General features: G+C 36.0%; 1 protein-coding gene and 1 long non-coding RNA gene across 2 annotated transcripts; one reads left to right on the top strand and one right to left on the bottom strand.

The window, feature by feature from the left end:
* Positions 1-1,713: 1,713 nt before the first annotated feature.
* On the bottom strand, positions 1,714-11,578 carry LOC114758360 (uncharacterized). The gene is made up of 3 exons (XR_003741781.1): positions 11,518-11,578; positions 6,807-6,817; positions 1,714-1,724 (listed from the first exon to the last, which is right to left on the bottom strand). It is a non-coding gene; the product is annotated as an uncharacterized LOC114758360 (long non-coding RNA).
* LOC114758356 (exocyst complex component EXO84C) lies at positions 11,437-27,272 on the top strand. The gene is made up of 7 exons (XM_028947412.1): positions 11,437-11,619; positions 14,730-14,824; positions 21,010-22,051; positions 23,608-24,126; positions 24,734-24,922; positions 25,816-25,952; positions 26,847-27,272. The coding sequence occupies exons 1-7, from the start codon at positions 11,524-11,526 to the stop codon at positions 27,094-27,096; spliced, it is 2,328 nt and encodes a 775-aa protein (XP_028803245.1). The 5' UTR covers positions 11,437-11,523; the 3' UTR covers positions 27,097-27,272.

Consider the following 27,272-nt stretch of genomic DNA (forward strand, 5'->3'; position numbering starts at 1 on the left):
TCATGTTAAATGGATGCTCATGCACTACACACAACTTGTTTATTCTCTTGTTAATTAGTAACATACTAGCATGCTCAAAGCTAACTTTTTGATGCATGGCCATGGAGACATAATCTAATCATCATGAATAGCAATTACAGCAGCTAAAACATGTCACAATAACATTCAATAACATGTACACGGCAACACACAAGCATACCACATCAAGCAATGACAATAGGTAAGTTCACTACCTTGCACCTCAAGCCTTCCTCTTACTTTTCCTTTGACTCCCTTGACTTTCCAACCATGTTAGCTTTTGGTCAACATCATCAAACATCCTCTTGGATGTTCCAAAGGTCCTAAACATAGTCATAATGATCATACAATCTATTAGGACCACTAGATTACATAAAGTTCAAAGCTAGCTCTCTTGAACCTCAACCCTTTCTCTTAGTCTTAGGGTTTTCTTTCTAGCTTTTCTAATATAAATCTCATCATTTCCTATCCTTATGATCCATTTCTTGTCAATTAGGACCACTTTAGATGGCCTTAGATTCAAGAATACCAAATCTGGAAATTTTGATTCGCAGGTACTGTTCATGCAGAATCTCCAGAATTTTTGTTCAACTTTGAAAATTCATAATTAATTCTAGAAAAATCAAAATTGAGTGCTTCCAAGTCTCACTGAAAGATAATTAAGTTAATTTTGAACTAAAAATAGTTTCAGGAACCAATTCTACGCTGAAAAGCACCGAAATTGTACGGAACTTGACACTCTTCTAAAAGTTCAACACTGTTTCCAGATTTCAATCTCTAACTTTGAAAAATCACCATAAATCGTACACATATCCAAATAGAGTGTTTTACCCATGGATTTAAAGCTCACAGAATATAATTTAAGCATGCAAAATTTCAGAATCAGATATGAACAGTAACTAATTCGAAATAGGTATCAAATCAGATGCTACAGCCACCACATACCTTGATCTTGAAGCTTGAACTGGACTTTCTCTCACTAGAAACAGCTCTTTCTCTCTCTAGATGCAAGAGTGGCAGAGTTTCCCCTATAGATCCTTGCTTGGCTGAAAATGAAGGGGAGGGAATGCCTATTTATAGCCAAAATTTTGGCTTGAATGGACCAAAATACCCTTGGTGGCTAATAGAAAAGGTAAGGGCAATTTTGGAACTTCAAGTTGACTTTTACATCATCCTTACATCATCTTCTTGCATCATGCTTACCTCAACCTTCTAGAAGATGCCAAGTGTCATAAAAGTGGTGAAGGAGATGGGAGATTAGATCCTAGCCGTTGGATCAAACTTAATTCCTCCTAATTTACTTGGCCCACGTTTCTCCGGCTTCCTTTATGGCCTTCCGGAGCTTAGAAAATTGTTCTGTCTGCTTTATAAATTCCCTTTAATTCTAGAGAATATCTATGAATTTTCTTAGGCCATAACACTTTCTTTAAACCTTGCATAAAAATTTATTTACCAAAATGCCCTTTTATCGGCAAAACCGGCTCTTTAATTTATTAAAGCCACTCCACTGGCCTTTTGGTTGCAAGACTAATTTTATAAATTAGTACAACCTTTCAACCATTTAACTTCATTTTTGTATACATTTTTGAGGTCTCTTGCTATTTTAAATAATTACCTCACATGGTATACTTTTTACCGGTAATAACCTCATAAATTCCGTTGAAGCTGCCTCAGGGTATTTTCATCTTTTCTCTTCACAGAAGAGCCTTAGAATATTATTTTTTATTTTCTAGGATTTTCTTGGAATTCTTTGCGTACTCTTCCATTTTTACCCCTGTTGGTCATAACTTTCTGAATTTACAGTTTAGTCCCTTCTTGGACTTAGTTTCATATAATCCTCTCTTTGAGGCTTCTAGCTTAACCTTTGGCCTGTATCTAGTCTTTTTTCTCTCTCTGGGCCTTCGAGACTTTACTAGAGCCTCTAACTTGATTACACTTGAACCCTTGAAAAACTTCTACTTTGCAGTTTAGTCACTGAAACTGCTTTGACTTCCTTTCTCATCTTTGAGACTTCTGCTCAAAAAGGGTCTGGTAGCCTATCCAATTCAGGCTACTTTTGATGCTTCTAGGCCCAAAAGTCTGGATGTTACACTTAGGAGGTCCATGGATGATATCAGATTTTTATGTTACTATAAGGAAGTGGAGACCTAATTTTGAACCTGCATCTGAGGCTATAAAAGATGTATTGGTTTGGGTTAGATTTCCATATTTGCCACTTGAATATTATGAAGAAGAGATCTTGGAAACCATGGGGAAAAAAGTTGGAAGCATTGTGAAAGTAGATATGTTGACTTCCCTAAGGGCTAAGAGGGTTATGCTAGAGTGGATGTTCAAGTAGATCTTAGTAAACCCCTCCTTCCTGCCTATATTCTTAATGGAAAAGAAACATCGGTTGTCTATGAAGGTCTTCATGCTTTGTGCTTCACATGTGGACGGTATGGACATACAATGAAGGAGTGTCATGAAGCTCAAGGGGAGACTCATGGAAGGGAGGAAGGTGGAGAGCAAATGAAGGAAGAGAAGTTATATAGAGAGTGGATGACTGTAAAAGGTAACAGAAGAACTAGAAGAAATAGAGGTGAAAATGGGAGAAATGCTCCTCAACAAGATGTTAGGGGCTCGAGATTTTCAAGACTTAAAGGCTTGGAAGAAGAAGGAAATGAGTTAGAAAATGTAGGTAAAAAGGAAGCGACACAAATACAAGGAACTATTTCAGTTAAAGAATGGGTTAAGAGGAAGGCGAAAGCAGTAATATCTAAAGAAGTGTCACATGAAATTGTAATGAGGGAAGCTTTAACTAAGAAGCCTAATGAAAGACTAGTTAGGGATCATACTTTGACCCAGAGATTGACTAAACAAAAGAGGCGGGCTAGAAGCAGAGGAGAGGAGGAAGTAAGTATTGTACAAACAGATACTAACATAATATTGTGATGGAAGGGAGAGAAGTCTTGGGTGAGATAGATACAAATGTTGTTTATGAAACCCCCGAAGTGGCTCAAGAAATCAACTTATTAAGGGGTACTAATACTAGAAGGCCCCCTGACAAAAACATAGAAGAGGGTATAGACCAACCGATAATGGGTGAAGATACTAATGTTAAGAGGCCTAGCCAAATGGTTAAGGGAGCTGTTATGAACCTTGATTGATGTCTAATCTTCTATTATGAATTGTTTTATGGATCAAACTATTTTAGTCTAGAATTGTAGGGGTGCTAGAAGTGCATCTTTTAGTAAAAGTTTAAAGATGATTGTCGATAACAAAAAACTTGATTTAATTGGATTACCAGAGACAAGAGTTAACCATCCGTGTGCTAAAGGTCTTTTTAAGAAATTAAGCTTTTAAAAGTGGATTGTGGTCTCTGGAATTGGCTTCTTAGGAGGTATATGGGTGGCTTGGAGTGACGAGAAGGTGTCAGTAGTGTTTATAAAATAAGACCTTCGGTTTGTCTACTTAGATGTGAGCTTTAATGGTGAAGAGAGTTGGAAAATCACCATAGCTTATGTTAGTCCGAGAGATAAGGAAAAGAGGCTATTCTAGGACAGGATGGTGGAAATTGCTAAAGTGAATGGAGGATTGTGGGCTATTATTGGTGACTTGAATGACATAAGGGGAGATGAAGAGAAGAGGGGAGGTGCACCAATTAATAGTAAGAGATGTGATGTTTTTAATGAAAGAATTAATAATTGTAATATGTTTGAAATTGGTGGCTGGGGACATAAGTATACTTGAAAGGGCCTTGCTGTACCAGGATATGAAAGAGTCTTTGAAAAACTAGGCCATGGGGTTTGCAATGATATATGGAGATGTAGATACAAGGAGGTAGTGGTTAAAGTCCTTACTAGATTGGACTGCTTTGACCATAACCCTTTGCTTCTTTGTTTAAAGGAGGAAACTAAAAGATCGGGGTAGCGACCTTTTTTATTTGAGGTTGCGTGGATGCTCCATGATGATTTCAAACCTTTTGTTGAAGAAAATTGGAGTAATAAGGTGTCTATTTGCCAGAACCTGATGGAGTTGCAATAGAAGTTGAAGTTGTGAAATGTAGAAGTCTTTAGAAACATTCAGAAGAAGAAAAGATAGATTTTAGCTTGGATTGATGGAATTCAGAATAAAATCAGTAGTATGGTTAGACCTTAGCGGTCGCTTGTGAACTTGGAAAAGAAATTACAGAAGGAATTGGAGGATGTGTTGAAGCAAGAAGAGATTCATTGGTATCAAAAGTCTAGAGGAGAGTGGATTATAGATGGGGATAGAAATACTAAATTCTATCACATCCTACTCTTGTGAGAAGAAGGAGAAATAAGGTTGCTATGTTGAAGGGTGAGAATAGAGAATAGGTGGAGGATGAGTTATTATTGCAGGGAATGGCTAGAGACTTTTTCACCACACTATTCAGGGAAGAAGGAAGAGTTGATTTAGAGCAAAGCTTGGAAACAACAACCACCTTTCCTAGTCTAGATGAGGTAGATTTAGGCATAATAGCTAGAAATGTTTCTGAGGAAGAGGTACATCAAGCTATGTTTTCTATAGGAGCTTTTAAAGCTCCTAAAGAGAATGGTTTTCTAGCTCTCTTTTTTTTCTAAATAGAATGGAGTATGATAGGGAATGATGTTTACTTTTATGTTAAATGACTTTGGAATGATGAGGAGGATTTGAAGAATATTAACAAAACTCTTGTTGCACTTATTCCTAAGGTAGACAGACCAGAAACTTAAAGCAGATGAGGCCTATTGCCCTATGTAATGCCTTGTATAAGTATGTGACCAAAATATTAGCTAGTAGATTAAAGAATAGTTTGAAGAAAGTTGTAGCACCTAATCAAGTAAGCTTTGTTCCAGGCCGTTATATTCAAGATAATATAATTGTGGCTCAAGAAATTATCTAGCCCATGAAGAAGATGAGGGGGAAAAGAGGTTTTTTTGCTATTAAAATTGACTTAGAAAAGGCTTATGATAGATTGATATGGAAATTTATAGAGGATGTATTGAAGGAGATGAATTTAAAGGAGGAGTTTAGAGACCTTATTAAGAGGTTTATTACTTCAGTGTCAACTCAAATCTTATGGAATGGCTATAAAACTGACGGTTTCTTCCCTACAAGAGGTATTAGAAAAAGGGATCTCCTATCCCCTTACATTTTTGTCCTAACCATGAAGAAACCTTCTCATATCATTCAGGATGAGTGGAGAAAGGGTGCTTGGAAAACTATTAAAATTGGAAGGAGTAGTCCTGATGTTACCCACCTTATGTTTACAGATGATCTAATTGTCTTTAGTGAAGCAATTGAAGCTCAGATGAAGGTGACCCTGGATAGTTTGAATAGATTATGTTCCTTTTCAGGTCAAAAGGTTAATGTCACTAAAACGGCTACGTTCTTTTTTAGGAACGTGGGTAGTGGAATTAGGAAAAACTTAGTCTTAATGTTCGGGTTTAAAGAAGAATGTGACTTGGGTATGTATCTTGGGATTCCTTTGTCTTATGGCTAAGGGAAAGGGAAAAGCTCTAGGTTTATAGTTGACAGAGTTAAGAGAAGATTAGCTGGATGGAACATTAACTGTCTTTCTATGGCAGGTTGCACTACCCTAGCTACATCTGTATTGGGAGCCCTCCCCATTTACCCTATGATGGTGAATTTGTTGCCTAAGGCTCTCCTAGATGAGATTGAGAGAATTCAGAGGAATTTTATCTGGGGTCATGACTATGACACAAGGAAATTACACCTAGTAAGTTGGGAGCAAGTTCAGAAACCATGAGATTGTGGAGGCTTGAGGGTTTTAAATTTGCAAGATATGAATCGTGCTTACTTCTTGAAATTGGCTTAGAAATTAAAAGTGAATACTCAAGGATTGTGGAGGGATGTTTTACTCCATAAATACAATAAGGGCAGGGAATTAGATGCGGATTTTCCTGTTCATAAGAATGCCTCCCCCCTCTAGAAAGACCTTGCTGAGGTTTGATCACTCTTAAATGGAAACTTATGGAGAGATGTTGTGGATGGTTGCTCCACAATCTTTTAGAAGGATGAGTGGGTGGAATAGGAACTTGTCTTATGGAATGAGAAGAGTGTTGATGTTAATGAAGGATCTCTGAATTGGCAAGTCTTAGATGTTGTTACAGCATTAGGTGAATGGGATTGGATGAAGATAGGACCTTTTTTACCTACTCAGATACAAGGAAAAATCAAGGCTTGTGTCCCCCCTCATAGAGAAGGGAGAGGTAGGTGGTTATGGAAAGGGAAAGGGGATGGATTGCACTTAGTTAGAAGTGGGTGCAAATTAATTAGGAGAGATAAGGTGGAAAGGGGTGAAAAGATTTGGGACCTAGTTTGGAAGTGGAAAGGACCAGAGAAAATCCGCTTGTTCTTCTGGTTAGTAGCTCAAGACCGCCTTTATACAGGAGATTTAAGAAACAGATGCTAGGGGGCAAGCAGTATATGTGACGTTTGTGGTGCTAGAGAAACAACTTTTCATGTGCTTAAAGAATGCAGTTTTGCAAGTAGTGTCTGGGATGGTTTGGGTTGGTTAGATAAGAATTTCAGAAGGGACTTGGCAAGTTTGAATCTTTTAGAATGTGAAATTATACAGCAGTGGCTCCAGACAAACAGAACGATTTAGATCCATACCATGGCGTGTGATTTTTAGTGTGACTTGTTGGACTATTTGGAAACAAAGGAATGCAAGACTATTCAAGGCTGATCCCTCTGATTCACGCTCCTGTGTTGAGTAGAAATTTGCTGCAGAAATTAAGCAAGCTCATAAAGATAAGATATTAGTAAGACAGTAGCTTTACAAGAAGAAGGACTTTACCAATGGAGGAAGCCAAAGAAGGGTTGGGTAAAGGCCAACTACGATGGTAGGGGTAACCTAGGCTTCTTAGGGTGTGGAGGAGTGCTTCGAGATGATGAAGGAAGATGGATCAGTGGTTTTGCAGAGCAAGTAGATTTTGTGATGCCTTGGATGCTGAAGCATGGGGTGCGAAGAAAAGTTTAGATATAGCATGGGATTTGGGAATTAAAAATTTAGTGCTTGAGGTGGATTTGGAGGAATTAGGAAGGAAATTGAAAGGGAAAGAAGTAAAGAAGGGGTACTCAAATTGCTTGATAGAAAGTATTTTGAAACTCTTGTCACGAGAATGGAGAGTTAGGCTCGGCGGAAGGCAAACGAAAGTGTTGATAGAATGGCTAAGTTCAGCTTTGAGAAACAAGGGAGATGGAGCCACGTGAAAGATGTCCCACTACATATTATACAGCTAGTGGAAAGAGAAAGAATTGTATGTGAAGATATTGTAGCAGTTTTGGAAGTTTTGAATCTCGATGGTATATGATAGTGTTGAGTCTTGGGTTAGAGCCCTCTCTTCCAACTAAAAATAAAAAGAAAAGTACTGACATTGACAAGTTGGATAGTTTTTTTTCTCCAAATCTAATATAAGGGCATTTTGGTCATTTAATTATATTTGCAAAATACCAGATCATACACCATTTACTTCTTTGTCATTTTTAGCTTACTGATTGGACAATGATAATTTCTTCTCTTTGGAGTTTTCGCAATCCAAAATTAAAATGATTCTAGGTCTATCTGTGATGATGCCTAGACATCCTAAATGTGCGATCAACTATATACTAGAAATCTTGTAATACCCAGATGATATTCAGTCGGGTCGGGTCAGATCTCACAATCAATGTATTTTACTTGGTGTATTATTAATAAAATCATATTACAATTCAAAATATATTATTATGAAAAAGGTGTTATTTAAATGCATTAATAAGAAATTATTAATTAGAGAATTAACCAATCAAATTCAAAACAATGAAATTATTGTGTTTCAAATGGATTTCTGAATTTATTGATTGGGATATTAATACAATAATATCTTTTATGGCATATATTAATTATATTAGATTGAAAATGGATTTTGAAAACTATATTAGTTATAATAATAACATTCAAAATAACATTTGAAAAATAACACGTCTTTTCAAAAAAATTATCTTTTGTTGATAATAAGAACAGCTTGATTATAAATTAATTCAATAAGGAATGATGGCACTCGTCCTAATAATTGACTTAAATTAAATGATGATTTCAATGTCCATCCAAAAATATTCAATCATACGAGATTTGTACATATTAAATTAAATAAGGTGCATTATAATTATAATCAAATGAGAATTCAATTGGACAATCAAATTGAGAAATTAGAATCCCTATTTCCATTCAAACTGTATGGATTAGAGAACACTAAGGAAAATTTTAAATTAAAATCAAGGTAATGAAGTAAATTGATTCTCATATGATTTTCAAATAAATTTCTCTAATTAACCCATTGATCACTTTGGCGTGCATGATATTAATTACGTCATTCTTTTGACTAATTAATTTCCATTGTGAAGACTATACATGATAAAAAGGGCAACGCTCCCCACCATTTCTTTCACTTTATTTACAACGCTCTCCATAATTAACCCATTCTTTTCATGTTATTTGCTGAATTTCTCTCAATTAATCTGTCCTCGCACAGTTTCATAGTTCGATGTCAAAGTAAGTAGTAAACTTCTCTCACAATCTGATCAAGGACGTAGATTGTAGCAAAGAAACATGGTGCATCATTGTTAGAGTGCTAAGACAGTGGACAGTCGCTAAGAAGTCTCCACCCTTTGATGTCTAGAAAGTTAGTATGATTTTATCCAATGAAAAGGTTAGTAATTAATAATATTGTTTTGTTCATTAAAAAAAATGCAATGAACTCATTTCATTGTATTCTATGCAACCAGGGTGATAGGATTGAAGCTTCGGTTGCTCATAAAGGACATATACCAAGATATGTCAAAGATTTAGTACAGGGTAGGGTTTATCAATTTGAAAACTTCGAAATCGTGGACAATGATGATGACAGTTACAAAACTTGTGACCATCTTTGCAAAATTATGTTTCATGTAATGACATTTTTTCAAGAGCATGATTTGCCAATCCCCCTATATGCATTTAACTTTGTTCCAATCAAGGACATTGCCAACAACAATGCCAAAAACAATAAATTAGTTGATTAGCATTCCTTTCCTATATTGTTTTCGTTGATTGTATCCAATGCACGTTTATGTTTTGAGTGACATTATATCTATTTCAATTTCTTCTTACCGATTCAACAAGTTCATGCAGATATTATTGGATTTTTGCAAGCATTTAGGAACTTGGTTGATCATAAAAATGAGTCTAGAACAATGAAGAAATTGGCTCTCACCATTACTAATAAAAAGTAACATACTTCTTTTTCTTATCTAGGACCTCTAACAAGTGAGGATAAAAATAGATGATTGGATGTCAATTTGACATATTCTTATCTTATTATTTTTTATTTGCAGTGAAATCTGAGTAAACGTATCTCTTTTTGGAGAGGTTGCAAAAAAGGCATTTGAGGCCACGACAGATGATTTAGAAGTTCCCACCATAGTTGTCATACGGTTTGCTAAGATTGCAAAGAAAAAAGTATTGTACATTGTTAGTAGTATCTCACTTATTCATGTTTTTTTTTATGAGACTTACACTTCAATTTCAATTTTGGTTCAAGGTTATGGACACATATCTAATGTCTTTTATGTGACAAGAGTTTATTTCAATCCAAATTTTCCAAAGGTCAGGAGTTTCTTTGACAGGTAAAAACTTATCGTTGTTTTATATTAATCAAGCATTTGTCTTGTAAGTGTGTGTGTGTATCATGGTGTTCCCAAACTTAAATCTTAGCTTCCTTTCATAGCCTCAATGATATGTCTAGAGCAAATCAGGCTTTCTTGCAAATCTCCTCTATTATATCGCTTGAGATTACCAGTGACTCTCTCTTAACTTTCCCTATTAGAATTCCATTGGGTGAAATTTCTAGATTAACAGAGGCCAGTTTTTTCATTTCATTAGCTTTTTGTCATAGTAATTACTTTTTAAATGTTTGAATGTTTGAATTACTAACTTTTATTTTCATGTAATTTATTAGGCATCAAAAGTTGTTACCAAAGTAACCATCTAAAAACTTTGAGACATCTTATGGTTGGTACTATGATGGATGTCCATGCGATAGAAAACCAGCATATGAGGGTGATAAGTTGAAATGTAATTCTTATCATAGGGAAGTGCTAATGACTGAACCCAAGTAAGTTTCAACTAATGTCAACATTCTCTAACTATGAGTTTTCATAGCACTTCATGTTAACAGTTGAACCTTTATTTGAAAAGGTTCAGGCTTCATTACATAGTTTTTGATTTTACTGCAAAGGGTTCCATACTGTTCTTCAACCATTATGCATCTGAACTCGTACATTGTTCAGCGGTTGATCTTAGGAAGGTGGTACTCAAGGTTTGCAGTTATATATATAATGAGATATACTTTTTGTAGGTTGTTGTTTGTTGTTATATTTGTTTCAAAATATGTCTTGTAATTTTGTGTGCATTGTGAAACTATGACAAAATTATTCATAATTCACAACTCATGTAATGCACGGGAGAGTTTTTTAGTTGTATAACAAAATGTGCGATCCATAAAATTATGGTGTTTGGGCTATGATGGGAGTAATATGAAAAACTACTATAAGCTATACCTAGAAATTAGCTGCTTATGACTTATGACTTTTGGTTTTTGAAATATGAAGAGAGGAACAATTAAAAAATTTACTATTTTTTTTTCTGGTTTTTATCATAAGTATCAAATAATTAATTTACAGATAACAAAAAATCAATTAAAATTAGTTGAAAATAATAAATAATTTAGAAATATACTTTTATTTTCAAATATAGCTTTATAATAAATGATAAAAAAGATAAAAAAAATTACGAGATTAGCAGGAGCATATACATTTAAATTGAAATTAATAAAATAGATCACACTCCTCCTAAATTTGGAGCTAAGATCAGGAGGAGCTTATAAATAGTTTAAAATTATTATATAATGTAAATTGATAATTTTTTTATTTTTTATTATTTAATAAAAGTCATACCTATTTTGATAATTTTATGAACTAAAATTATTTATTGAATCATAATTCAAACAACTTATTTGCAAAAACTAACTTATTTATAAAAGTCAATTCAAACATAAATCACATTCTTTTTATAGGTATAGATATCTTCCTATTGAAAGTAATCTTGTTTGAGATACTATCACGCACTAAATGTGGATACCTCCTCCAATAAAAATTCAAACATTGATTCACTATATTGTCAACATAAATTGTGTTGCTCAATTTAACTTTTACCTAATCTAATTTTTTTAAAAACTAAAAAGATATTTGAATAAAAACTAAACTATAATTTTAAAAATAATTTTATGAGTATACGAGATAAATACTTAAAAAAATTTGTTTTTAAAAAGCAGCCCTAGACATTTGCTACAATCCAAACGGGCGCTATGACTTCTGAGGCATCATCACCGGCCTTGGTCTTGCTCTGCTCTGCCTCGTGCTCACTGACCCAGAAACGAGGTCATCGTATCGTAAAGATCTGAGAAAAAGGAAAACACAGTAATGGAGAGTAGCGAGGAAGAAGATGACTTTCCTTCCATTGAAGGCATAATCCCGCAGAGCAAGGTTGACTCCCTCTACCAGTCCCACACTGAAAAGGTTCGCTCTTCTTCTAACTTCTCCAATATTGATCTCCAACCCTTCATTTTGTAAGTGCATTAGCTAAATGTTAGTTCCCGAGAACAATGAACTCAATATTCGACATAAAAATTGGGATTTTGGGTTGTTATGCTTGATTTGTCGCTGTTCACTTTGTCTGCTAACTGACGGGGATTTTGGCTACCTCTCAAATTTACTTTCCTGTACTGCTTTTTAAGAAAGTGGTTGACTCCGGTTCTCCCATTGAGATTGATTACTGATCGTGTCTGATTTAATGTTATCTATTTGAATAACGCCTTTGATGTTTTGTGGTTTGGACGAGAGCATTGTTGTCTCTTCCCCAGTATGGAAAATTTCCAATATTTTTTGTTTTGGTATATTTGCTGGGAAATTATGACACGAACCAGGCCAGACCTTCGACATCTCACCTGCATTTCATGCGCCCATGTAGATTGGCTTTGTGCTACATTCGAGCCATGGGCAAATACTTCAATACCATCTTCAATACCAAGGCTGTACAATTGCGGCTGGATTGTAGTGGAATGCTCTGATATGTGATAAGAACTCATCTGGAAAGATTTTGGGGTGTCTCAAAGCCTTAAGGGTCATCTGTCTTGATTTTTTTCCAATAAAGGACATATCTTGCTTACTGTTTTGAAACTTCAGCATCAGAAATGAGCCACCCTGAGTGGCTTCCTTCAAGATGTGTTTTTGACCTTCTTGAGCTCTAGGCAGCCCTTTCTTTTGGCATCCCTTCTATGCTTACCAGCTCTTTGTAAGAGCGCTGATTTCATAGTTCAAGCTATCTATACATATGAGATTCCCTACTCTATGAAATAAAATCCCTTGTGATCTTTATCTTTAGCAGATGTCCAAGACATCTCAGAAAGAAAAATACGCTTCAATGCAATTCACATGGCTTTCTGATTAAACCAACTTTCGTAAACTGCCTCACAATTTCCTATCCTTCTGTTAGGTAAGGATATAGGTTGGTTTTGAGGCTAAATCCAATCAGATAGGGATCTCCTTGGAGGGAAAACTGATCAGAAACACCAAATTGAGGACACGAATACTCTCCTCCTACAAGAGCTCCAAAGACAAAGAAATACCCCTTAAAATCCAAGCATTCTTCTACAACCAACTGCACCATAATACTGCACATTGCCACAATGATTTATCCTCTTTTACTTCCAATCTCTGATGGCACATCCTTTGAGAAAGATTTGTCCAATTCACTTTCAACATTTCAGTAATTTGCTTTGTGTATATAAATCATTTATTTTAGTTTCTGTATTCATGTTTAGTAGAGATGGATCTAGATCTAAACATATGGAGGGACAAAACAAAGCTAAATAATATTCCCCCTGTTTTTCATTCTTTTTTTGTGGCAGTGGCCCCCCCGGGGGCTGCTTGCCCCCTACATGTTACTTTGGCTTGAGATTTATGCTGTAAACTTAGGGGATGTTTGGATAAAATCAAACCATGGTTTGGAAAATAGCTTCTGGAGAGTAGATTCTTGGGAGAATAGATTTTGTGAAGAATAGATTTTATGAAAAATGATTCTGATAAAGTAAGAGTGTTTGGATAGTTGTTATGAGAAGCACTTTTTATATGTGCAAATTATTAAAAGGGGCATAAGTTAATATTATAATTACATAAAAGATGGATTTTATAATATATTTGAATGTGAAGAAATAAATTTGTTGATAATATATTTTTTTACCAACATAATTAATAATATATAAGAAATGTAATTAATAAATAATTAATATATGTATATATATTTATAAAACATAAGATTAAATATGGCCATAGAAAAATGGTTTTTTTTCCACTAACAGAAAAAAATTAATTTTCTTTAAAGATTTTAAACATGAAATCCCATAACATTTTTTCATAACTATTTTTTGTAACAACAGACTACCTCCGAGGTTAGATTACAAAGAACCTATGAATAGATGGGAATAACAAAGAGACAAGATTACCCATACTTGTCTATAATGAATTAAAATTAAACTTGTGTATTTTTTTGGGTCAAAATTTATAATAGCCCTCTCCATATAAATAATAATATTTTAATCAAGAAATATAAAGATAATTCGTTTGGATTTACAGTATGATCTTAAAATCACTGTGAGCTTTCTCATTCAAATAATTGCACAAATGAATATTATTCAAAGTTGTACGAATTCAATATAAAATCGTAGCTAGTTCCTGGGAGGGTTTGAGAAGGTAAATCACTGATCTTTAAACGGGAATGAATAACAATATTATAGGACCAAAGGCGGAAGAGAATGAAGACAAGAAATGAATAATTGAGGGTATATCCGTTTGGGCCAAAAAAAAGAAGAAGAAAAAAGCACATATCCGTTGGAATACACAAAACCCACCCTTACACTCTCCAATTTTCTCCCCAAAAGCATATCCATTTCGCTTCTCCCCAAACCATGGTTTCTGCTTTTTCCATAGTGTTTGGCAATTTTTTTTGCCCAAACCATACCCAAACAGGGCCTTATGTTTATATGGCCCTGCTCCAGGCCTTTTTTATCTCAGCTAAACCTGACTTTGGATTTGACACAAATGATAATGTTGTCCAACATGATTGTAAATAAAATGGGTTGCACTGGAGCTTTTAATTAGGCTTCCAATGAATTATGCATGTAGAGCTGATGTATATGGTCATAAAAATTCATCGTTCTGGCCATTGAGGGAAAAAATATTTCGATTTTCATCTAGTTTGGTTAATACTGTGATAAAATAAATCAACCAATCTGAGAATTGCCCTATCTTTGTAACGTTGTGCATCTATGCGGAGGGAAACTTTTTTATTAAGAATTGAAATCATAATTTTATAATGTCTTTGTTATAAACCACAATGGAAAATCTATTCCATGTTAAATTAGATGCCTGTGATGTGCTTTTGAAAACTTGACGTGTTTTAATGCTTTCAAATTGCTTGACCTTGTAGGGCTTATGATGCCAATCTCTTTTTAAGTTATTTTTATTATTTTTAGGTGAGTTCATTTCTAAGGAGGGCAAGAATTGCATAATCATTATAAATTGCACGGTGAATTTATATTTTAGATTGTGATGAAACTTCATTTCTGCAGGGGATTAGAAAGCTTTGCTGTGAGCTCTTGGATTTGAAGGATGGTGTGGAGAACTTATGTGGCAATATGCACTCAAAGTTCCTGGCTTTCTTGAGGTAATATATGTCAGCTTCGTTAAATATTTCTGAATCTCTTCCATCTATTCTTTCTTAATAATCATGTACCATTTTTTGGCCAACTGAATTTGGTGATGTTACCCTAAGGTATGCCAGAAAATTGTAATGACGTCTAAATTTTCTGCTAGATAAAATCATTTTCTTTCATTTTGTATGTACAAACAAGACAAACTAGGCAATATCCATTCTGTAGTAGAAATGGCAGCTAGCAATTTCATCTTCTTTATTGGATTAGGCATGCATATAGTTAAAGTTTTTAAACTTTTTGAGTTTACGACACAGCATTTCCTATAGAAAGAATGGGAAACCCATTGAATAAATCATCATCTTTAATGTCTGCCCAACGAAATTAGAATACGAGTGAAAATTTTTGATGTAGAACTATCATTATCCAGAGTAAGAACCTATCGGAAGAATGATTCAGAAATGTTTTTCATATTATTCCATTGTAGAGATAGTACATAAATAGGGTCAGATTTCCTTACAATATATTTGGAAATCTGATTGTATTGAATAGAATTTATGATGGGGAATCCCCATGATTAGAGACCGTGATTCTAGGTGATTTAGAAAAGGAAATACACAGCTTTAAGGGATCTGATCCAAATGGCTAGTGCTAGGAATTAGGGATTCGATTTTGACACTTCCTCTCAAGCTGGAGAATAGATGTCAAGCATTCCCAGCTTGCTTCGAAGCCCTTCAAATTGTACCCTCGCTAATGGTTTAGTCATCATGTCTGCAATTTGGTTGGAGGACTTTATGTTGGATAGATTTATGATGCCTGCTTCCACTTTCTCTTTGATAAAATGTCTGTTTATTTCCACATGCTTTGTTCTATCATGGTAGACATGATTCCTTGTCATTTCAATACTTGCCTTGTTGTCACACTAAAGATAAAGAGGTCCCTCATAGGGTATTTTGAGCTCTTTAAGGAGCCTTGTGATCCAGATTCCTTCACACATTCCTAGGGCAGCTACTCTTAACTCAGATTCAGCGCTACTTCTAGATACTACGGACTGCTTCTTGCTCCTCCATGTTACCAAGTTCCTCCACACATATGTGCAGTATCCTGTAGTGGACCTTCTATGCTCTACTACTCTCCCATGATCTGCATCTGTGTATATTTCTATGCCTCTCCTTCTATTTTTCTCAAAGAAGATTCCTTTTCTAGGATTAAGTTTTAGATGACTTGGGATTTTGAGCACGGCTTCCATATGTTCTTCTTAAGGTTAGTGCATGAATTGGCTTACCACTCCTACTGCATAGCTTATGTCAGGGCGTGTGTGAGTTAAGTAAATTAACTTTCCCACCAGCCTTTCTGAGTTAATTGGAGTGCCGTTTGGTTTCACCTCTAAGTTGCAAGTAGCTTCCATTGGTGTTTCACTAGGTTTTGATCCGAGCATTCTTGTCTCATAGAGAAGGTCAAGTGTATACTTCTGTTGGTATACATTAATCCCTTTCTTTGTTCTTGCCACTTCCATGCCTAGGAATTACCACTCATCTGCCCAAGGTCTTTAACTTGAAAATCTATAGCCAATACCCTCTTTAGTAGATTTATTGTCGTATCATCATTTCTTGTGATTACAATATCGTCAACATAAACAATAAGTATGGTAACCATCCTATTGTTATGTCTTACAAATAGGGTTTGGTCTGCTTCCCCTTGGAGATACCTGAGGCACTTTAGGACCTTTGTAAATCTATCGAACCAGGCCCTAGGTGATTGTTTTAGTCCATATAGTGACTTTTTGAGCTTGTAGACTTTAATAGCGATTTCAGTTCCTCCTATCGTTGGGCATCTCCATGTAAACTTCCTCCTCTAAATCTCCATTGAGAAAAGCATTCTTTATGTTTAGTTGATGTAGGGGCCAGTTGGATGCTATGAACAATAGAACCTTGAGGGTGTTGAATTTGGCTACTAGGCCAAAAGTCTCCTCATAGTTGATTCCTTAAGTCTGAGTGTATGCCTTTACTACGAGCCTTGCTTTGTACTTGTTGAGACTGCCATCAAGATTGAACTTTGGCAGGAAGGCCCATTTGCAACCTACCACTCTCTTTCCTGGGGGTAGTTTTGTGATGTCCCACGTTCTGTTCTCCTTTAGGGCTTTAAGTTCTTCTTCCACTGCCTTTCTCCAATTGGGATTGGTCATGGCCTGTTGGAGGTTTCTGATATCTTCACCTGTGCACTTAGCACCAAAGTTTTGCATTCTAGTAGAAAGGTTACCACATGATACAAATCCTTGTATAGGATGTTGGGTACATGAAGGTTACCACATGATGCAAATCCTTGTATAGGATGTTGGGTACATGAAGGTTACCACATGATACAAGGATGTTGGTTACATGATCTTACTCCCTTAGAGCAATTGGCCATCCCAAGTCTTTGGGATCCAATTCTATGTTAGATTCATGGTCTTGCCTTGGAGCGGGAGAGTCTTGTCTTTCATCTTGGTTTTTAGGGTTGTTCTTGGTATTGGAGTCAATCCGTTTTTTGATTTTCAGTGTTTACAAGGTTGTTAGGGTTGGTGTTAGATCTTGTTGCTGTCATTTCATTGCTGGTTGAGTTTTCTGGTTCCTCGTGTGGGTTTTCTGGAGTGAGTAGTGTAGTTTCAGGTCAGTTTAGTGGGTTTGCTGGTGGAATGATTGCTGTTTCAGGTCTGTTCTGCAGAGTTTCTGAGGTGTGAGTGACTTCAGTTTCAGGTGTGAAGTGAGTGTCCTGAATTAGCCATTCTATGACTGTACAATTCTCCCCCGAATGGGTAATTGAGGGTAATATGCTTCTTCCTCATAGAAGACAGCATTTTTTGTGAAGTAAACATTTTTAGTGGTTGGGGAATAGCACTTATATCCTTTTTGTGTCGGAGAATATCCCAAAAAAGTACACTTTTCGGCCCTTGACTTGAGTTTTCCTGTATTTTTATAAATGAATACTGCACACTTAAAAACTTTAGGTGGTAGGTTATTAATTAGAGGGGAATTTGGATAGTTTTCAAGTAATATCTGGACAGGAGTTTTTAAATTTAGTACTTTGGAGGGTACTCTATTTATGAGATTTGTTGTTGTTATTACTGCTTCTCCCCAAAAAGGTTTGGTACATTTTTCTCAATCACTATTGCGCGGGTCACTTCCAGCAAGTGTTTATTCTTTCTTTCTGCCACTCCATTCTGCTGGGGGGTGTAAATGCAGGAAGTTTGATGATGTGCCCCTTGTTGGTCAAGAAAATTTTTGAAGGACCTATTCATATATTCTTTTGCATTATCACTGCGCAAAACTTTAATTGTGGTTTGAAATTGATTTTTCACAAAGATGAAAAACCTTTTGAAAGTTTCAAAAACTTCAGATTTTTCTTTCAACAGGAAAACCCAAGTCATTTGCATGTGATCATCGATAAAGGTAACAAACCAGTGTGTCTAGGAGAAATTTTTACCCTTTGTAGGCCCCCAATGTCACTGTGAATGAGAGTGAAAGGAGCAATAGGCTTATAGGGTTGTTTTGGATAGGTACTTCTAGTTTGTTTTGCAAATTGACATGTATCACACCTTAGGAAATCTAAAGAGTCTTTATTGAAAAGTTGTGGAAACAAATATTTCATGTAGCTGAAGGGAGGGTGGCCTAACCTATGGTGCCACAATAAGATGTCTTTGGTTTGAGTGTGGTGGCTAACCATTGCCTGTCTTTTTCCCTATTGTTCATGGTTAAATAGTAGAGTCCATCCCACTCCTTAGCCTTGCCAATCATCCGCCCCGAGACTGGATCCTGAAACACACATTCGGTGTCATTGAATAAGACATGGTATTGCTGACTTTTAGTCAGTTTGCTTACAAAAATCAGATTACATTTTAGTTCAAGCACATATAGCACATTATGTATGTGAGATACTTAGATAGTTCAATAGTTCCAATACCACATACTGGAGTTGTATTTAAGAGTTTTAAAAAGGGATTTATTACCAGTCATGTGGTCTGAAGCTCCAGAATCAACAATCCAAATATCATCACTGGTCACCATAGTATTAAGGGCAATTATAGAGTTACCTGATTTTACTAAATTGGTGGTAGGGAGACTGGTTTGTTTTTCCAGAATTCGTCTCAGCATTTGGAGCTCTTATGGGCTCAATTTTTCTCCCTCCTCTTCTTTCTTCTCAGCATGGTAGCCTTTCCTTTCTGTTCTTCGTTTGTTCTTCAGGTTAGGTGGCTTTCCATGGAGTCTCTAGCAAATGTCCTTGGTATGACTCTTTTTGCTGCAGTGATGACACCATTTTTCTGTCTTTCTTTTCTGTTCGGTTGAGTTGGTCCCCTTTGTGATTAGTACAGAAGCCTCGGTCTGTATAACTGGTATTTGTGTGAGTTGTTTCCTGCTTTCCTCACATTTGACCATGTTAAATGTTTCAAACAGAGAAGTGAGAGGCTTGAGGCCTATAATCCAGCCCCTAACATCCTCAAAGGTATCGGTTAGTCCCAAAAAATTCATAGGTTCTCTCAATTCAATAAGTTGTCTGTAGCATCTCAATTTCAATAAGTTGTCTGTAGCATTGAGCATCTACAACTCATTTCCATGAGTGTACCTCAAACAGATCTAGTTGTTGCCAAATTCTCATGAGAGTACTATAATACTGGGTTACGGTTATTGTACCTTGCTTAAACTCCCTAAGTTGTTTCTTTAGTTAGTAAAGTGCTCTTTTGTTGTCAACAAAGGAGTAGGTTCATTTGGCAGCATCCTATGTCTCCTTTGTTGTCCTAGCGAGCAAGTACCCTTCACTGATCTCCAGTGTCATTGAGTTACATAACCAGGCCATGACTTGGTTATTTTCAGCGAACCATGTGTCAAATGATGGGTCATCTGGCAGCAGTTGCTGTGCCTGGCCATTAATGTATTTCTCTTTCCGGCGGCCCCTCAAGGACATTAGGACGCTTTGTTACCACTGGAGATAATTGCTCCCATTTAGCTTATGAGAAACCACCATTTGTTGATTTTCAATTGGAGAGGTGAGCTTTGGCACCATTGTGGAGCTAGTGGAGGGGCCAGTTGCGGCAGAGGATGATGAATCTAAAGCGGCCGAGGTACTCGACGCATGGGATGAGGGAGAAGTAGTCATCAGGGCTATCGGAATTGAGCCCGTGCTTGATTGATTACATCGTAGAGTTCCAAACAAAGGAGGAAACTCTTTGCTGTTCATTCTTTTCTGCTTTGCTCTGATACCATATCGGAAGAATGATTCAGAAATGTTTTTCATATTATTCCATTGTAGAGATAGTACATAAATTGGGTCAGATTTCCTTACAGTATATTTGGAAATTGATTGTATTGAATAGAATTTATGATAGGGAATCCCCATGATTGGAGACCGTGATTCTAGGTGATTTAGAAAAGGAAATTCACAGATTTAAAAGATCTGATCCAAATGGCTAGTGCTAGGAATTAGGGATTCGATTCTGACAGAACCATAGTGCAGCATGCTGGTTTATCAGCTTTTCACTCTTCACAATATTTATCATGAATTTCAAAATTTAAAGTACTAATTATTTTCCTTAGCAAGAATCACGGTGCTGGCTTAGTACGTTGAAAGTTGATGTAATACGGAAGCCTGATAAAAATATGAGTTACAAGCTGTTTTTTTTTATTATTTATTATTTATTTTTCTTTTACCTTTTTTCAGTTTTAGTTTTGTCAAAAAAGAACCATTCTAAAAGCTCAATCATACGTGTGTGAAAGGGAAGATAGGGAATCTGCAGCTGAAGTGGGGTTTCTAGTGAGGAATCTTTCCATTAGCACTAGTTTGTTTGGTGTGGGGCCCTTAACAGCCTGTGGTTACTCTGGGTGATGGAGATGGAAAAGGGCCTGTACTTGACATGAGAATTTTGCTGATGAATTAATTTGCACTGAGTACAATCTGCATTCCCCTGTACCGCTTAAGCTGTTAGTAGAAAGTTTAGGAATGCTCTTCTGTATATGTATCCTTAGTTTGCATCCATCATAAAAATTCCCTGTGGACTTGATATGTGGGTAAAACATAAACCCACTTTTTCCTTTTAGTATGAAAATCAGTTTGAGGGAGGGCGGTCAATGAGAACTGAACTATAGAGAGAGAACTGAATTATCTTAAAACCACATTTCTCAATATCCTATATTATTGAATCTTGTTCTGTTTTTTGTGGTCATTGTAGGATATCTGAAGAGGCAGTGGAAGTAAAGCATGAATTGATTGAGCTGCGAAAGCATATTTCGGCTCAAGGTATTCTTGTGCAGGATTTGATGACTGGTGTCTGCCATGAATTAGAAAAATGGAACCGGTCAAGCAATGATGTTGATCAAATTCAGCAAGAACCTGAAATATCTGAACTTCTTGAGCCCTTAACAAATGAAAGATATGACCGCAAAACAGTATTTTTGGAGAACATTGATGTTCTCTTGGCTGAACATAAGTTGGAAGAAGCACTGGAGGCAATGGATGCTGAAGAAAAGAGTTCCCCAGAGCTAAAAGGCTCGGGGAACTTATCAGATGAAGTATCCTCGTACAAGTCAGCTTTCTTAGAAAGAAAGGCAACGCTTGAGGACCAGCTGGTTGCAATTGCTGAGCAGCCTTCCATTAGCTTCTGTGAGCTGAAGAAGGCCTTGTCTTCTTTAATCAGACTTGGAAAAGGACCTCTAGCACACCAGCTACTGCTGAAATTTTATGGGTCTCACCTCCAAAAGAGGATAGAGGCCTTGCTTCCCTCTTGTTCTCTCTGTCCTGAGACGTTTTCTTCTACATTAGCCAGGCTTGTTTTTTCTGTAATCTCTATGACGACAAAGGAATCTGCTTCAATTTTTGGAGACAATCCTGTTTATACCAATAGGGTTGTTCAGTGGGCAGAGTGGGAAATTGAATTTTTCGTACGATTGGTAAAGGAGAACTCGCCCCCATCTGAGACTGTTTCTGCCTTCCGTGCTGCAAGCAATGGCATTCAAGCTAGTCTGAACTATTGCTTAATGTTGGAGTCCCAGGGACTGAAAATGTCTAAGTTATTGCTCGTGCTTTTGCGTCCTTCTGTTGAAGAAGTTTTAGAATCTAATTTTAGACGTGCTAGAAGAGTAGTTCTTGGCTTGACAGAATCTGATGAGTGCTTCCCATTGTCACCACAATTCGCATCTTCATTGTCTGCGATAGTAACATCATCTAGTAGCATCCTTGTTGATAGTGGAATGCGTTTTATGTACATAACTGAGGTAAGTTAATTTCATCATATAATATAGCTAATTAAGTAGAAAATCATTTAGTTTATATCATGTTTGAGGTGATGCTTGAGCCTTACTATTTTACATGCAAGAATTTGTGAAAATTGTAGTAGGACCAGTAAAAGCCTTTGTCTTCGGCCCCTTTCCTCTTGTTATTTCTTTTATGGGGAGGACTCTTGCAATAGATGTGATTGTCATCTCAACAGAGCATTATCTAAAGTTCTCAAAAAACGTATTTTTGTCATTTGCTGAAAGAATTACTCCTCCGGTCCTTAATATAAGACCCATTTAACTAATTTGATTAGATTAAGGAAGTTAAGTAAGTTAGTTAATTATAAGAAAAGTGACACATTTTTCCTAAAACACCATAATCATCTTTCTTAATACCTCCTCTCCCTCTTCTATTTGATTATAGTTGAGGGAGTATCTATAGGGGTAATTTAGAGAAAATTAATAAATATGAGAAATGGGTCTTATATATAGGACCAAAACCAACTCAAGAATTGGGTCTTATATTAAGGACCGGAGGAGTATTTATTATTTAATAGAGTCTTGACATACTCAAGTTAGCGTGAGTGGTCAAGACTCTTGTTCCTTAAATAAATGGTTGGGGTTTCAATTTCCAACCTCTATGTGTTGAGCAAACCTAATTAGGAGGGGTTTAGCCTTTACCCTTCATGCTCCAAGGGAGATTAATCTCTGCTACAGACCTAGTGTCGTGAAAAAAAATAAAAAATAAAAAAAATCATGACAATGTTTCAGGTTTTAGTAAAGCTTCCTTGTTAGCCATGTTCTCTAGTGCTTACTTTGGTTCTTCCGTGATGCATAAGGAATGGTTATTGCGGTTATAGCTTTTGATGCTTTACAAGTGCCAATTGTAGAAGTTACATTCTGGAAGTGTATATAATATTTTGTCTCTTGCATGCCTTATGAATAATACATGTATTTGTGCGGATTCATCTCCCTTCTCTTTCAACCACTTTGTACAAAATTGGAAAATAACAGTAATGATGCAATGAATTATTTTTAAGATTGTGTTTCTTCGTGTTGTTGCCCTCACAAACTCAACTAGTGTAGGATGAGTAGTGGTGTGTATTTATTAATTATTGGATTTGGTGGTCATATCTGTTCAGGTACCTATCTAGGTAAAATTCCTCATGCATTGGGAGATTATCTTTATCTAGAGTTTATTATTATTTAAGAGTCTCAGTTATCTTTATCATAACCTTTATGAGTTGTATATCTTAAGATTATTGTTATGAATAATAGAAGAGAGGGGCTGCCACTGTGTGTTAGAGTTCTGCATGTGTGTGAGCCTCTTCATTCATCATATTTATGCTCCTTGTCTTGAATTTTACTACATAATTTAGGCTCCCCCTCTGTGTTGGCATTTACAGCTGTCATGTTTTAGTTTGACCGATTGTAAGCAAGTATAACGGTGAGCACTGCGATAAGTGCCTATGATTGAACGTGCATGGAACTTTGCTTCGCCCATTATTAATTTAAACGTAAATGCTGTATTCATGGACCTATGGTGCAATTTACAGGAGATATTAGGACAGTTGACACCCTTGGCCGTTCTGCATTTTGGAGGAAGTTTACTGAGCAGAATTTCTCAGCTATTTGATAAGTACATGGATGCTCTTATCAAAGCCCTGCCAGGTCCTTCTGATGATGATAATCTTCCAGAGCTGAAAGAGGCTATGCCATTCAGAGCTGAGACAGACTCAGAACAACTTGCAGTAGTGGGTGTTGCATTTACCATTTTAGACGAACTGTTACCAAATGCTGTAATATCAATGTGGAAGCAACAAAATGAAAGGAATGAACCAAAGAGTGCAAATGCTGAGACTGTTGTTCCCAATACTAGTGTAGAATTGAAGGAGTGGAGAAAACATCTTCAGCATTCTTTTGACAAACTTAGGGATCATTTTTGCAGGCAGTATGTGTTGAGTTTCATTTATTCACGAGAAGGAAGAACACGACTGAATGCCCAAATTTACTTAAGTGAAAACCGAGATGATCATTATCGGGACTCTGAGCCCTTGCCTTCACTTCCATTTCAGGTCACTACTCTTTTTCTTCAGCTTTAGCTGCAGAACTTGTTTTGGTACTCTATTTGCTTTTATTGGGTTTTTTATGGCTAGACATTCCCTTTGTATTTCCATGCTTACTTTTTGGTAGTATTCAATATTGATTCTTCTTTTCCCTTATCCGCTTCAATTTTACTAGTAGTCTCCATCTTGTGACAATTTTGATGCTTAACTGGTGTCTATGTTGTGTTCAGCATAATAAAAATTTACCATTTATACATACTGCTAGTTTCATGATGTTTTGTTGTACAATTGAGTCTTCAATGTGCTTTTCACCTTAAGCACAATTTTTATTTTAAGCGATAGCGTGCAGGCGACTTTGAGTAGTAATTGAAAAATGGGAGCTTTTTTACTGAACATCTTTTATTTACTGATAACTCCATCTTTTGTGAAGACTGCACATAGAAAATTGGCTACTTAAGATTATATTGCAGTATTAAGGTGGTTTCAACTGAAGATTGACCAAATAAGGATTGAATAAAGATGTATTGGATTTGGATAGGGCATTAAATTGTGTGATTGCTATCTTTCTACGAAGTTAATAGTTGTTATCTTTTTGGTTTCCTGCTGATATGTGCAGGCATTATTTGCAAAGCTGCAACAATTAGCCACTGTGGCTGGAGATGTATTGCTTGGGAAAGAGAAAATACAGAAGATTTTACTTGCTAGATTAACAGAGACTGTTGTTATGTGGTTATCAGATGAGCAAGAGTTCTGGGGTGTGTTAGAGGATAATTCAGCACCCCTCCGGCCACTTGGCTTGCAGCAGGTACTTTGATATCTAAAAGCTACCTTTTCTATTTCCCTATCTTCTTCTGGAACAAGCTCTAATCATTTTATTGTCTTACATCATTTTTATGAATAATCATGTTATTATGCATCAAATTTTAGGGAAAATGCCCAAACATCCTTTAAAATTCGGGTCACTTGCATTATTGCATGTATGCCCATAAACTTTCAAAACCGAAAAATAGATATCAACTTTTACTCTGAAAATAGGTCTCTCTGTCTGGTTTTCCTTTTAGCACCATCTCTCCATTTGCCACTTCAACTCTGGTAACTCCCTGGGCCAGAACAATTCGCCACGTAATTTATGAGATAACTTCGTTATGGATAAAATAGATAGGGGGACATAATTTACGGTTTCTTCAGAAGGTTTTTTGCAAGTGGCCTAAAGTTCAAGGGTTTCCCCAGATTTTCCACACTGAATTTTAGATACCATTTTAATATTATTTAAATTCAGCTTACTATCTCCTTTTCATGTTATCGGTGTTGATTTGAAGATTCACACCTCAGATTGGGTCATAAGTTACCATATAAGATCCATTAGTTTGACTAATATGAGTTTCATGAATATGAAAGGCAAATAAGCAAAGTTTTTACCCTATTTATTCTCCTCGGATCATTAAACATTTCTCAGGAGACGTTACAAAGATGACATTTTAAATTTTAGATGACTTATTTGTTACTTTATTGTATTGAATAGTAAATTTAACGAGCCCTTGTGATAAGTTATTTATATGGTCTGCAAAAATTTTGATGTTTAAAAAGTCTTAAAATGTCATTAATATGAGTCATTAGCTATCATTTTCTGTTGTTGTTGTTGTTTTTTTTTTTTTTTTTTCCCGGGTCCTCTGAATCATAATTGACTCTTCGTGGCAGTTGATTCTTGATATGCACTTTACTGTTGAAATTGCACGCTTTGCGGGATATCCATCTCGACATGTCCATCAAATTGCATCAGCTATAATTGCTCGTGCCATCAGGACCTTCTCTGCTAGGGGCATTGATTTACAGAGGTATTCTTCCTTTCTTCAGCCTATGTTCTTGCCTCTTTCCTTTATTCACCTGTTTTCTACTGGATGAGGATCCTCTCATGTGATAATATCGGTGTCATTTTAGTTCATTACGCATTTTACTTTAAAAGTAAATCAAGAAATAAAATAACGCCTTATCACATTTCATATAAAAATTGGCTTAGCAAAGCTATGAATATTGAAGATTTTAGTTATCATCTTATATGTTATCGTTTTTATTGGTTGTATTTTGAGTGAAAACCAGAAAAATAGGTCCTGCACATTGTATGGAGTGTGTGCATTACATGAAGTCTAACTAATGAATCTGTGCTGTTCATGATTCATGAATAGTGCTGTCTTATTATTCATTGCTCGTAAAAAATGTGGTTAATTATAAGTTTTGTATATTAATCACGATAAGTGACTAAAATGACTATTATGGGGTCCTAATTTCATGTAACGGTCTCCTTTTACTTGTATTTCTCCTTTCTTGTTGACATGCTTAGTTCTTTCAGCTTGAGGCCATTTGTATATTGTTGTATTCTTTCTTCGACGTTGAATGAGATTTTCCACATTCTCTCTCAAAGCAGGGAAAAAAAAGGGCACAATAACAATTATGGACCTTATAAGCCATTCAATGTAAATCGAGTCTCTGTATATGACCAAAACTTCAAAATTTATAGCTCAAACTTCCCTATTTACAACTTGAAGATTCTTATTTCACATTAATCTTCTTATAAGGTCTTACATTTGTTATGGACTTGAAATTAATATTGAATGTTGATTGAGTTGCGACTAAAATGACACTATCATATGATATCATGAGAGGAACCTGATCTCGTGATCTTCCACTGGGTTCTGGGAATCTGACTGCTCATTATTGTCATTTTTGGTTAGTGCACTTCCTGAGGATGAATGGTTTGTGGAGACTGCAAAGTCTGCAATAAACAAATTATTGCTGGGGGCTTCTGGGTCTGAGACATCTGATATAGACGAAGATCACATAATTTTGAATGAAGAAGTTGTATCAGATTCAGATACTGCATCATCCCTTTCTTCATTGGAATCTACAGAGTCATTTGCTTCTGCTAGAGCAAGCATGGCAGAAGCTGAAAGCCCTTCTAGCTTGTCTGATGCGGAAAGCTAGTTGAAGTTTTTTTAACCTAGAAGGCTGCTCTGTTCTTAATTTTCAGATTGCAACATCAGGTTATAATTTGTGGTGTATTAAATAGGACACATAAGATTTGTTGTAGGACATAAACTATGGGCTAAATTATATCTCAAGTTAGAAAGTTATGCATGCATGAATTTTCCAAAAGCTTA

This window comes from Neltuma alba, unplaced genomic scaffold (genome assembly GCF_004799145.2).
Source record: "Neltuma alba isolate B1F8T4 unplaced genomic scaffold, ASM479914v2 tig00010689_pilon, whole genome shotgun sequence".
Lineage (NCBI taxonomy): Eukaryota > Viridiplantae > Streptophyta > Magnoliopsida > Fabales > Fabaceae > Neltuma > Neltuma alba.

What these genes read in the sequence shown, in the direction of transcription:
- LOC114758356 (XM_028947412.1), top strand. Translation starts at nt 11,524, where the DNA reads ATGGAGAGTAGCGAGGAAGAAGATGACTTTCCTTCCATTGAAGGCATA. An exon ending in ACCAGTCCCACACTGAAAAG is followed by an intron (nt 11,620 to 14,729) that starts GTTCGCTCTTCT and finishes TCATTTCTGCAG; the next exon opens with GGGATTAGAAAGCTTTGCTG. An exon ending in AGGGGCATTGATTTACAGAG is followed by an intron (nt 25,953 to 26,846) that starts GTATTCTTCCTT and finishes ATTTTTGGTTAG; the next exon opens with TGCACTTCCTGAGGATGAAT.